General features: G+C 38.8%; 1 protein-coding gene across 1 annotated transcript in view; it reads right to left on the bottom strand.

Annotated features, from left to right (window-relative positions):
• Window positions 1-14,037, bottom strand: part of Neurl4 (neuralized E3 ubiquitin protein ligase 4) — a 426,720-nt gene that overhangs the window by 135,027 nt on the left and 277,656 nt on the right. Inside the window, exons 16-17 of the mRNA XM_067148903.2 lie at window positions 10,658-10,926; window positions 2,288-2,454 (exon numbers count right to left, since the gene is read on the bottom strand). Of these exons, the coding sequence (XP_067005004.1) occupies window positions 2,288-2,454; window positions 10,658-10,926 (436 nt within the window). The remainder of the gene's footprint in view (window positions 1-2,287; window positions 2,455-10,657; window positions 10,927-14,037) is intronic.

Raw genomic sequence — 14,037 nt, 5'->3', positions numbered from 1 at the left:
ATATTTAGGGGCTGGCACTTCCTATGAATTAGTCCTGTTTTACAGCCAAATGCTCTTACTGTCAACCTTATGATGTGTTTGTGTGGTGGATAGTAGAATGTTGTATTGTGTTTTTGAAGACTAACACCCAGACTCTGAGACAGATAAAATAACCAAACACAGTTAAAATCCCCCTCCCCCGGGCCAGTATGCTGACCATTAAGCAAAGGAGCTAGACTCTTTTTGTCATCATCATCATTTCCCATTATCCAGCTGTAACCGCGTACGGGCAAACATGGTTCCTCTCCACTTTCTTCGGTCTTTCCATCACTCCTCCTCCAACACTGTATCCCAGTCCAGGTTTCTTTCTCTAATACTGCGTTGGATTGTGTCCTTCCATCTCAATCGTGGTCGTCCATGGCCTCTCCTTCCTTGCAATTGCATTTCCATCACCTTTTCTGCCATTCTTTCATCACTCATTCGCTTTATGTGCCCAAACCATCTTAGTCGGATCTTCTCTCTGCCACTGCAATTTCTTCCTGGATTTTCTCATTTCTTATTTCGTCTCTTTTACTCTTGTGTATCATACTCCTCAAGAACTTCATTTTGGCTGCCTGTATTAGACTCTCATCCTTCTTTGTCACGGTCCAAGTCTCTGTTCAGTAAGTTGTTATGGGTACGTAATACATCTTGTACATAGTTTCCTTTGCTTCCATTGGCACACCTTTGTCCCATAACATGTTTCTTACACTATGATAGAAACAACTTCCAACTTGAATCCTCTTAATAATTTCGGCATCCAGTCAAACATTCTCCATTAATTCACCCCCCAGGTATTTGAATGTTTCCACTACTTCCAGGGGCTTGTCTGTAAGTCTAATCTGACCTTTCTCTTCTTTCTCCCTTCTAGTCACAACAAGAGTTTTACTCTTCTCTACACTTATTTTTAATCCACATTTTTCAATCTTCCCATTCTCCACATCCAACTGTTCTTGAATATTCATCTTCATAAAAGGAAAGAAAATTCCACCTAATCAATACATTTATTTTCTTGTAAAGTATTACAATCTAGGACCGGTTTCGACCCTTCATAGGTCATCCTCAGCTATATTCCTATATTTATATGCTTGACTCTTTGCCTGGTTGGCGTTAACATCTTGATTTATGAATTTCATTTTCCGTATTGACATTTACCAATCTTCATAAAAGGAAAGAAAATTACACCTAATCAATACATTTATTTTCTTGTAAAGTATTACAAATGTCAATACGGAAAATGAGATTCATAAATCAAGATGTTAACGCCAACCAGGCAAAGAGTCAAGCATATAAATATAGGAATATAGCTGAGGATGACCTATGAAGGGTCGAAACCGGTCCTAGATTGTAATACTTTACAAGAAAATAAATGTATTGATTAGGTGGAATTTTCTTTCCTTTTATGAAGATTGGTAAATGTCAATACGGAAAATGAAATTCATAAATCAAGATGTTAACACCAACCAGGCAAAGAGTCAAGCATATAAATATAGGAATATAGCTGAGGATGACCTATGAAGGGTCGAAACCGGTCCTAGATTGTAATACTTTACAAGAAAATAAATGTATTGATTAGGTGGAATTTTCTTTCCTTTTATGAAGATTGGTAAATGTCAATACGGAAAATGAAATTCATAAATCAAGACTTGAACATTCATGTCATCTTCTCCCCAAATCACAATATCATCTGCGAACAACATCATGTTCATTTCTCTTCCTCCATATGCTACTTTTGCTGTTCTCATGATGTCATCCATTACTATTGTAAACAGGATTGGCAATAGAACACTTCCCTATCTCAGCCCACTAGTGTTTTGAATCAACTTGTCCTGCCAACTTGTGTTTACACACAACTACAACATTCCTTGTATTCTTTTTGTATTACACATAATTCATTTTCATTTTCATTTTCACTATGTTAGATTCAAAGTCAAATTAATATAATATCAAGAATGTAATGCATAAGAGACTTGGACTGGGAATTAAAGATTTTTTTTGCAGTCCATTTTAAGTCACACCAACACAGACATGTTTTACGGCGACGATGGGATAGGACAGGGCTAGGGCTGGGAAGAAAGTGACCGTGGTACAGCCCAAAAATTTGTTTGGTGTGAAAATCGAAGACCATCTTCACGGCTGCCGACAGTAGGGTTTGAACCGACTATCTTCTGGGAGCTATGTGACCCAATCTATGTAACTAACTTGCTTGATGAAGGAACAACAGTGTATAAGCAACTCTCTCCTGATATTTAGGATATAATAGGCTTACCTTTGGCAGGTTAGTAGCAGCAACTCCCATGTCTTCTCCATTGAGTAAAAAGCTTAGCGTGGCATCTGCACCCCTCCGGACACCAACTCTGTCTCCTGTTGTTAACCATTCCAAGCTAGGGCAGTAATTAACTTTGAGAGTTGTGGAATTTCTTCGAACTTCATTTCCTGGAAAGTAATAAGGGACAAAATCAAAATTATTCTGATAAAATTCCCTTTTTTCCTTATGCAAAGTAGGAAAAGGTAAGTAAAGTGCGTCATAAACTTCAGACAAGTGAGTAAACTTTAGGCACCTTTATTCTGCCCTATGCTTCAGAACTGCAAATGCCAGAGCATAATTCCACAAACTAACTATATTCACAAACAAAATTGGTAGATGTTGGTAACGGAGAATGGAAATTCTCGTTGTGGTATTAAATGTCTGTATTCCAGAAACAGGAGGGGACAACTATAGCAAGGCCTCTCCTGTTTTCACCCTGCAAAATCCTCACAAAGTGAATGATATGTCCTTTGTTAGTACATGGAATGTTAAACTCAGCTTGAACCTGGTAGACTAGAAGAGGCGAAGAATTCAATGATGAAGAGTAAATGATTTTTTTTTATTTTTACAATTGGCCTTACATCGCACTGACACAGATAGGTCTTATGGCAACTATGGGAAAGGAAAGGCTAGGAGCAGGAAGGACATGGGCATGGCGTTAATTAATGTACAGCCCCAGCATTTGTGTGGTGTTAAAACGGGAAACCAAGGAAAACCATTTTCAGGGCTGCCGATGTTGGGGTTCAGATAGATATAACTTGCTTTACATCGCACCGACATAGATAGGCCTTATGACGACGATGGATCAGGAAAGGGCTAGGAGTGGGAAGGAACCAGCCATGGCCTTAATTACGGTACAGCCTGGTGTGAAAATGGGAAACCACGGAAAACCATCTGCAGGACTGTCACAGTGGGGTTCGAAGCCACTATCTCCCAAATGCAACCTCACAGCTATGCGCTTCTAACCACACGGCCAACAAGAGTAAATCAGGTGTACTAGGAATACATGAAATAAGATTGGGAGGCAATGAAGACTTCAAGTCTGAAGACTTTAGAGCAATTCATACTCACAAAGTTAAAAATGGAAACAGTGGAGTAGCAATTGTATTGAGAGGAAAATAACAGTGAAGAAGTTCATAAAAACCTACCCAGTACATCTGATGGGTATAATACAAGTGTACTTCCACACTACGGGATGGTCCCGGCAAGGTAGTTGAGAAAATTTATAAACAAATAGAAGAATTATTTGATATATATTGTAATAGATAAGAAGTCCAAGAGAGAGAAAGATGATTATTTGTTGCACAACCATCAACTTCCTGAATTTACAGGTTGACTGAGTGAGTTAATACAATATAGAACAGGCCAACATCACTGCAAGTTTACAGTCTGTGTAAATACCAGGTGAGCAGAATAAAGCGGAACCGCTCCATCCTGTGTGCGGAAATTCCTGAGTGAGTGAGTCGGTCGGTGATGAAATACAGTGCCGGATGTACTCAAGGCCGCGCCACCGTGCAAGGTTTCAGGCTTTGTTGAATGTTTGCAAACGTGACACATGTTTTGTTGGTGACATTAGTACAGTGTATGAATTCAGTGAAATGGCTCAGGTGGCTCAAGTCGGGTATCAGTATTCTGTTCCCCAAAGAGTATTCAATTATGATTCATACGTCTGTACAGAAAGTGCAAGGTCCGTAAGGAGACTATTTCAAGAGAAGTTTCCTGATGTTCAAGTTCCAGGTCAGACTTTGATTCATAGATTAATAAATAAATTACACAAGACGGGAAGTATTCCTGATAACGAATGTAACAAACCGCGTACAGTACTCACACAAGAAGTCCAACTCATTGGCTGAATGATAAGCATTGAGGCCTTCCGTTCAGAGGGTCCCAGGTTTGATTCCTGGCCGTGCCGGGGATTTTAATCATGTCTGATTAATTCTTCTGGCTCGGGCACTGAGTGTTTGTGTTTGTCCCAACACTTTCCTCTTCATATTCAGACAACACACTACACTACCAACCACCACAGAAACACGTAATAGCAATTACATCCCTCAATACAGGGTTGGCATCAGGAAGGGCATCCGGCCGTAAAACAGGACCAACACAGTTTGTACCCACGACCCCACAGATGTAGGAAAAGCTGTAGAAGAAGAAGAAGAAGAAGAAGAAGAAGAAGAAGAAAAATTACACAAGAAACTGTAGGTAACACTGGTAATGCTCTGAAAAGGTCTCCTACTAAATCACTTTGACAACTTGCTCAGGAAATGGAAATTTCCTATGATTCTATTTGAACGGGTACGAAGTTACTAAAGTTAAAGATATAAAAAATTACTGCAGTGCAAGAATTTAAACCGGGTGACCCTGCATTATGAATGCGATTTTGTGAATGGGTTTTGAATGTGATACACGACAAAGAAATTGACCCTAATCTAATGTTCTGTTTGGACGAATCATGGTTTCACCTAAGTGGGAATATTAATACACAAAATAATCGTTATTGGAGCACTGAAAAAACTGATCAGCTTCACCAAGTACCCTTGCAAGATGCAAAAATAGGAGTGTGCTGCGTTATTACTGGAGAGAGAATAATAGGCCAAATTTTTTTCCGGAAACTATCAATTGTGATAGATATGTGCAAAAAATCCTGCGCTGTTTTTTGGAGAATTAACTGAGAGGGAAAGAAGAGTCGCGTTTTTCCAGCAAGACTCTGTGGCAGCACATTCAGCCCACATCTTCTTACAAGAAATCCATGCAGTGTTTGAAGATAGAGTTATCACTAACAATATATGGCCTACTTGGTCCCCCGATTTAACCCCCTACGATTTTTATCTCTGGGGGGGGGCATTGAAAGAAAACGTGTACAAAATATGACTGTTAGGTCATCAGCCCAGAGGCTGGTTGGATCCTCAAATAACACCACCAAAGGTTATGCGGTTATAAGGAAACCGCAAAAACCAATGGCAGCACCAAAATGAGGCGTACTAGGCAAGCCGAGGAGTGAGGTAGTTTGCCATTGCTTTCCTCACTGGGTCAGAAAGTGCTATTGCAGCATGACTGACCCTATGAGCAACACCTTTCATAACACTCAGATGCACTAGCCGTGCTCTGAATGTCATTACTTAGCACCACCCATACCCCAGCAGCTTCCATATTGTCACAGCCATGGATGAGACTGGGACTTTGGTGAAAGCTACACTTTATTCTGGCCTGTGACAAGAGATGGATACAAAAGTACTGTATCCATCAAGAAATGGCAGCAGGCAACGTACAAAATATATCCACACAATTTAGATGAGCTTCGAAATAACATTCGTCAAGAAATTGCTGCCATTTCTCAGAGAGAACTGCAGAGGGTAATGAACAATTTCCTACATTTGTGGCAGAAATGCTTGAACAACGAAGGGAGGCAGTTTCAACATCTCCTGGCATGATGTATGTGAGTACTTTTATTTTTTGTGTTGTTTTGTGTTGTTTGCTTGTTTGTTAGAAATAGCTTACGCAGCAATGTATTTACTGCGAACTTTCTGTCACGCACACACCTCCTGTGTGCAGGCTGCACTACTGGGCTGCAGGACTGGTTCTGCTTTATGTTGCTCACCCTGTACATTACTAACTGTAGAGGTGGTATTTTACAATTCCCAATAAATTACCAATTACATTAAGTACATTGTCTTGTATTCCATTTTTTGGCAAGCCCAACTTCTTCCAGAACTTCATGAAGAATGTTGGTGCTGTACCACATGCTCCAAGCATCAACACAATCACTTCAATTTCTTGTACATGGTATTTATTTTTGTAGAAAGGGACTGTCGGAAAGTAATGTTCTTTTCCTCAGCATCTACTTCTTCTGGTTTGTCTTTATGGTGTTCAAATCTGATGCTCAGGTCTATTATATAGCCTTTTTCTTTGCTATTTTCAAAAACAATAATGTCTATGCATCTAGTGCTGCCATTTGATGTTATGTCATGGACTTCATAAACGATGTAACCTTTCCTTTGAAGTTTACCTGTGAGTAAAGATCTTACTCGATGGTGCTGAAAATTTCCAATAATTCCTCAGCGATTCGCTATGTGGGCACGATCCCAGAACCTGGGCCAGTGGTTGTCCCCCCCCCCTTCTCTCTCTGTGGCAACACCGACAGAGCTTATCGTTCAGAGATGTAGCCAGGACAGTTCTTACTGCAGTGACATTAACCGTCATTTTAATTGCATTCCAACACTCGCTACTGGAGAGACCTTCATACTGTTTCATCCAATTATTGGCAAGCGTGCATTCCTGACAAAGTTCAACTATACCTTTGCGAGATAGAGAGTACCTAGGAGGTCATTTTGTGGTCCCAAAACTCTTGATATTTTCCCCCACAAGTTGTTTTATGTCAGACTCAGACATACAGGACTTATTGCTAATAAACTTGACCATAACAGATGGTACTGCTACAAAAAAAAAAGTTAAAGATGAGAAACATGAAATTCTAGGTGTAAGGCTCATTTCTAAAGATAATAGGCAACTTGATGTCTTTGGAGTGTACAGACCAGGAAAGTGTAGCGCTGACATGGATTCAGAATTATTTGATAAGATAATCAGCTATGTGGGAAACGACAAGGAAAGGAATGTGATTGTAGCGGAGATCTAAATTTACCAAATGTCAAATAAGCTAATATGGGAAGGACAGCTGATTCAGAAAGTGACGGAACCAACTAGAGAGAAATATATTCTGGACGTGGTGATGACAAAACCAGATGAGCTCTATAGAGAAACCAAAGTATTAGATGATATTAGTGATCACAAAACTGTTTTCGTCGTCGTTAAAAGTAAATGTGATAGAAAGGAAGGTTTCAAAAGTAAGACTATTAGGCAGTACCATACGGCTGATAAAGCAGGCATGAGGCAGTTTAAAAAAGTAATTATGACCGGTGGAAAACAGTAAATACGAATGTAAACAGACTCTGGGATGGGTTTAAAGAAATTGTTGAGGAATGTGAAAACAGGTTTGTACCTTTAAAGGTGGTAAGGAATGGTAAAGACTCACCTTATTATAATAGAAAATATAGAGACTGAGAAGGAGATGCTGAGTGGAAAGAAATAGAGTTAGAAATGGCTATGGAAGTAAGGAGAAATTGAAGGAACTTACAAGGAAATTGAATCTAGTAAAGAAGTCAGCTAAGGATAACATGAAGGCACGCATAACTGGCAGTCATACAAATTTTAGTGGAAAATGGAAGAGTATGTATAGGTACTTTAAGGCAGAAACAGGTTCCAAGAAGGACATTACAGGAATAATTAATGAACAAGGAGAGTGTGTATGTGAGGATCTTCAAAAGGCAGAAGTATTCAGTCAGCAGTATCTAAAGATTGTTGGTTGCAAGGAAAATGTCCACATAGAGGAGGCGACTAATGCTAAAAAAGTATTAAAATTTACATATGATAACAATGATATTTACAGTAAGATACAAAAGTTGAAAACTAGAAAAGTGGCTGGAATTGATAAGATTTCTGGGGATATACTAAAGACAATGGGTTGGGATATAATGCCGTATCTGAAGTACTTATTTGATTATTGTTTGGTTGAAGGAGCTATACCAAATGAATGGAGAGTTGCTATAGTAGCCCCTGTGTATAAAGGAAATGGTGATAGACATAAAGCTGAAAATTACAGGCCAGTAAGTTTAACATGCATTGTATGTAAGCTTCGGGAAGACATTCTTTCATTAGACATGTTTGCAAAATTAATAACTGGCTCGATAGAAGGCAGTTCGGTTTTAGGAAAGGTTATTCCATTGAAGCTTAACTCGTAGGATTCCAGCAAGATATAGCAGATATCTTGAATTCAGAAAGTCAAATTGACTGTATCGCGGTTGACCTGTCTAAAGCATTTGATAGGGTGATCCTGAGAGACTACTGGCAAAAATGAGTGCAATTGGACTAGACAAAAGAGTGACTGAATGGGTTGCTATATTTCTAGAAAATAGATCTCAGAGAATTAGAGTAGGTGAAGCTTTATCTGACCCTCTAATAATTAAGAGGGGAATTCCTCAAGGCAGTATTATTGGACCTTTATGTTTTCTTATATATATATAAATGATATGAGTAAAGAAGTGGAATCAAAGGTAAGGCTTTTTGCGGATGATGTTATTCTGCATAGAGTAATAAATAAGTTACAAGATTGTGAGCAACTGCAAAATGACCTCGATAATGTTGTGAGATGGACAGTAGGCAATGGTATGATGATAAATGGGGTTAAAGAAAGGTTATGAGTTTCACAAATAGGAAATGTCCTCTCAGGTTTAATTACTGCGTTGATGGGGTGAAAGTTCCTTTTGGGGATTATTGTAAGTATCTGGGTGTTAATATAAGGAAAGATCTTCATTGGGGTAATCACATAAATGGGATTGTAAATAAAGGGTACATATCTCTGCACATGGTCATGAGGGAGTTTAGGGGTTGTAGTAAGGATGTAAAGGAGAAGACATTTAAGTCTCTGGTAAGAACCCAACTAGAGTATGGTTCCAGTGTATGGGACCATCACCAGGATTACTTGATTCAAGAATTGAAAAAAATTCAAAGTAAAGCAGCTCAATTTGTTCTGGGTGATTTCCGACAAAAGAGTAGTGTTACAGAAATGTTGCTAAGTTTGGGGCTGGGAAAAACTGGGAGAAAGAAGGTGAGCTGTTCGACTAAGTGGTATGTTCCGAGCTGTCAGCGGAGAAATAGCGTGGAATGACATTCGTATAAGTAAAATTCTTTCAAGAATAAAATTTACTGTGTCCACCTATTCAATACAATTATATTCTGTAGTGATTAAATGCTACATGCATTACATATACTAATTAGGTAGATGTTTTACCCTAGTTTTGGGCATCTTCAGCCTAATGATAATCTTAAGGTCAAGTCCTTAAACCAATTAAACATTTTAACTTAAAACTAAACACAATGGTGTTATGCTTAAATTGTTTTTTTTGCAGAAAGTTGTGCTTTAGGTGATGTTTACATAGGTTTAAAATGTGTACATTAATTAAAACCCAGGATGTGTGACAAGGAAGCAATTAAAACTATACACTGACAAAAAATTGTCCAAAGCACAAACTGGAACTTCACCAACTGTATGGATGAATCATTAGGTTGATAGTTTATACAGACGTGTTCATCCAAAGGTGCTTATGATCAGCTATGTCGTAAGTATGGCAGCTACAAAACCGGAACCATCAGCTCGAAACAATTGGAACAGTGGATAATCGCAAAGGCTACGTCACCAGTCCTCCAGGGTCACGTGCGCAGGGGAGACACTATGCCTGGTGCCGTGGTGTTGACAAGGGCATGCTGCACTGACCTGCTGTATATACGCCTCGTGCTTCCTGCACTGAATGTGGATGTGATCTGAGCCAGGGTGGATTGTCTGTTACCACGGACAAATCTAGCCAGATGACGCTAGTTGCCATCATTAAGCATCTGTCATCGGCCACTGCGCTGTTCACTGTGGGTGGTAACACCTTCCATGAGGTATTCCCAATAAACACAACACTGTCAAGGAATGTTATATTTTCACACAACTTGGACAACTCCATCCGGTCCCCACTATCACACCCCATTCAAAAAATGATAATTCATGTTGCCTTGCCATGACCAGCAAAGACTGTGTTTACACTCACTCTTGAGAAGTCTGATCATACCTGACACAGGTCTTGGCACTTCCAAGACGTCACGGTGCAGTGGCGCCACTTAAATTCTGCCATCCTATGACTTTTTTTCATGTCAGTGTATTTCAGCTCAGTTCAAGAACTTACAATTTCTTTTTCTAATCTGAACATATTAATGTTAGAACTTTTTTTTTTTTGGTCTAGAAGTATGATCCTCTCATAGACTCTAGGTTTCAATATTATGACAATTGTTGTATTATATTTCTCTTTACTTATTTTATTTTTATTATTGTAGTTTTACGTCTCATTAACAATTTTAGAGCTTGTGGTGGCAACGAACTGCTGGCATTTTGTCCTTCAGGAGTTCTTTTAGTTCTCGATAAATCTGCCATGAGACGGACGTATTTGAGCACTTTCAAATACCAACAGACTGAGATGGGATCGAACCCTTGAAATTGGGGTCAGAAGGCCAGCATTTCTACTATCTGAGCTATTTGGCCTGGCACTTTACTTATAGATTAGTATTGCAAGTTCATGACTGATAGGATTTGTACAAAGAGCATAATTTACTGCATAAACACACCTCTGGACTTAAACTGAATCAGGACTTCAATATGAATTTAACATTTGTTTTCAAAATATTTAAAAATCAAGAAGATTAGAAGGTATATAGCTAGTTATCAGACAGTTTTCCTACCTGTGATGTACCATGTATCAGCAGCTAATCCTGCAATTGTTCCTGGAAGATTGCCTGAGGGGTACGCATCGGAGACCTGCAGAGTTGTTACTCCAATGTGTAATGTTCCAGACCATTGAGGAGCCATCTCTTGTAGACTTACTTCAAACACCTCATCAGGTTCCAATACAGTATTGCTGAACACTAATGCATGACTGTAGTTGCGAACTCTAGTGGCTACAGTGTTGCACGAACGAAGGATGACATTTTTCCCACAGCATGTACTGAACCTGGAAAAGAATTAAAATACTATTGGTACTTAACATGATGACTATTAGTCATCATCAATAAATTCCCGATCCCTTCCGCCCTATGTATCACGCTGCTGAAATATTATCACCTCTTTAAGCTGCTATGTTTTCTTAAAATATGGTACAAAGATAATCTCAAAAAATAAGGTCTCCTATTTTTTTTAAATAAATACACAGACCTATTTATTTCTACAATGTTTTACATCATTTTACAGCTTGAACATTTAGCTATTTTTTTTACATAATCACCATTTCCGTCGATGCATTTTTGTAGACGCTGAGACAATTTTTGTATGCCCATGTCATACCAACTCGCCGCTATGCTGTTCAGGACGTTGTGAATGGCATTTCGGGAAACCTCAGGAATCAAAGTGCAGAGATCATCCAGGGTGATCCGCCGATCTTCAAGCACGATTTGCTCAACCTTCACGACTGTCTCGACGGAAAATGACAGTCTCCCGCTCCTTTCTTCGTTCGTCGTGAATTTCAGTCTGACCGGCTGCAAATTCTCTACACCACTTATGAACATTTTTGACATCCATGCATGACTCACCATACACTTCCGTCAACTGGTGATGGATTTCTATCGGTTCAGTACCTTTTGCGTTAAAAAACCGAATAACTGCGCACACTTCGCACTTGGCAGTAACATGCAACGGGAGCTCCATCAACAGATGGAACAGCTCTTCTGGAAGTCATGGGTATCAAATTATCTCTGTCAACTGCAGCAGAGAAATAAATGGCCACAAATGCAACCAAATCTCATGGTGGCATCTGTAATCATCATCAAGGAAGATAATGCCCCACCACTTGTGTGGAAGAAGAGCTTGGTCACCAAGGTTCATCGAGGACGAGATGGGCTCGTTCAAGTGGTTACTGTGAAGACTGCTAAGGCTTCTTGTCAACCTTGAATGTTAAAATGGTGCGGCATGAACATGATATGAAGAATGAAGTCCAGTTAAAATCACAGCTAACTTTAGCTTTAGCACTTGAGGTGGAGTGGTCGATGTAGGGCATGCAAGGAGGCTCCTATTGTCAACACATAATCAAGTTCAACTTGCATCATCAGTATAACTCCACCTTCTAATCAAGAAGCTATTTTAATGTGGCATTACCATCACATTGTTGTATGTACAATACGCATATAATTTTATTCGCACAGCAACTCACATGGTTTTATAATTGGACAATTTGTTGTTTTTTTACAATTCAATCTGTGATTTTAACTGGACTTCATGCTTCATATCATGTTCATGCCGCACCATTTTAACATTCAAGATTGACAATACGTCATCATGCCACGTCACAGGATCCAAAGACTGTTTATTTACTTATTTCAACGTGTCCTCACCTTATTTTTAATGTTTTGTATTTGTGACTGAAGATGTCCCATGAGAGGACGAAACATGTATCACGAGTATAATGTAATGTAGTCTTATTAATAAAGACAATTACAGTATTGTAAAGGTGGAATTATAAATTCAAATTTTAACAAGTTACAAATTTCACGTTTGGTCTGTATTGAAATGTACATCAGTTTAAAAAATATTACTGAAATTTATTATCTTACTAGCTGACCCGACAGATGTCGTTCTGTCAAAAATAAATGACAATGCAACAAAATGAAATTCAGTCTGTACTGCACGCAAAAATCAGAATAATGCAAATGACTACATTATCAACATCAAATGAGTTATTTTTCTACTGCTACCAAAAGTTAGTAACAAACTACTGGAACAACATATTTTCATTACCTGCAATATTAATATCTTAATTGTGAATAAGAAAATGCTCAAATAGGTCACAGCATATCACTACCCAGAAATAACCCTGATTGACTAACGTAGATGGGAACTGTTCGGTAGGTCTTCAAATCCCTCACAGAGCCATGATTATCCCCCATTGCAAATCAAGTAATTTGATAAGTTGATGGCGTGAAATGTGGCAAAAGTTACTCCTCTTTCTTTGTAGGAAATGACTATCATAGAAAACACTGATTCAAATGAACACTATGAAGATATTTTTCACTGTAAAGCTTTAAGGTACACGATATTTTGTTTGATTACCTGGTGCGTAAACAGGTTTTCCAACATGGCAACATGCATGCAAGAAACATGGGTGTTCAAGATTAGTGCTGCAAACACTCAATGAATGCCCCTGGGATTTATTTATGGTCATAGCCAAAGTGACCCGCACTGGAAACTGCAGTCGTTTAAATTTAAATGGTATGTCAATCGGAATCATAGAGATGTGTGGTATCAAAACGTCTTCTCCTTTATACTTCCCCGTTAGAATGTTTGCTTCGATCACGTTGTTCAGTAATGTTTTCACCCCTAGCCGCGTGCCATTACAAAGACGCGGTTGGTTGATATTTCGTAACATTATGACCACTGATCCGACCTTTAATTGAAGAATTTGAGGCGGCAATCCTGGCAAATCCAGCGAGTTCAAAAATCTGTAAATTAAGGAGGACAGGTTTATTATTTTTGTCACAAAAACTATAAAATAAAATAAACAAAGGAATATGGGGGATAAGTCTGTCTGTTGTATGTTAAAAGAAAGCAATGTTATATGTTAGCTTGAAAGTTGGCATGAAATTGTCCCGAAGTACATTTGTTGCCCCAAATGAAGTCATTTGAAAGCAGTTGTTATATTTTTGGATATTTGTAAGGAAATGTATGGAATCTGTTCCTGTTCCTGAAACCAATGAGTACAATGGATCTGGTGGTGGAATCAATGGCACTAATTTCACTTTGCCATTTGCACAACACAATCCAGCGGCTTCATTTTTTGTGTTTCAATGCCTTACAATTTTGGCAAACTGACTGTATAGATCCAATAACAACGCATTGGTAGGCACTGTAGTCAATTGAAACATCGTAACTGAAAGCAGCTCGATTCAAATTTACAAGATTATTAGCTGACCAACGCGCTGCACAGGTTTGTGATATTCGAATCCTTTGTTTCATTTCGCTCTTCACGTTGTTGTGCAGTCTGATTAGACTGAAAATTAGCTTGGCTTGTAGCATTTCGAATTCTTCGACCGACGTTGCTTCGCCCACGTCTTATAGGCGGCATGAGTCTTGAAAT

This window comes from Anabrus simplex, chromosome 6 (genome assembly GCF_040414725.1).
Source record: "Anabrus simplex isolate iqAnaSimp1 chromosome 6, ASM4041472v1, whole genome shotgun sequence".
Classification (NCBI taxonomy): Eukaryota; Metazoa; Arthropoda; class Insecta; order Orthoptera; family Tettigoniidae; genus Anabrus; species Anabrus simplex.
The sequence above is the reverse complement of the archived record's forward strand: the minus strand, read 5'-3'. Positions and strand labels throughout refer to the sequence as shown.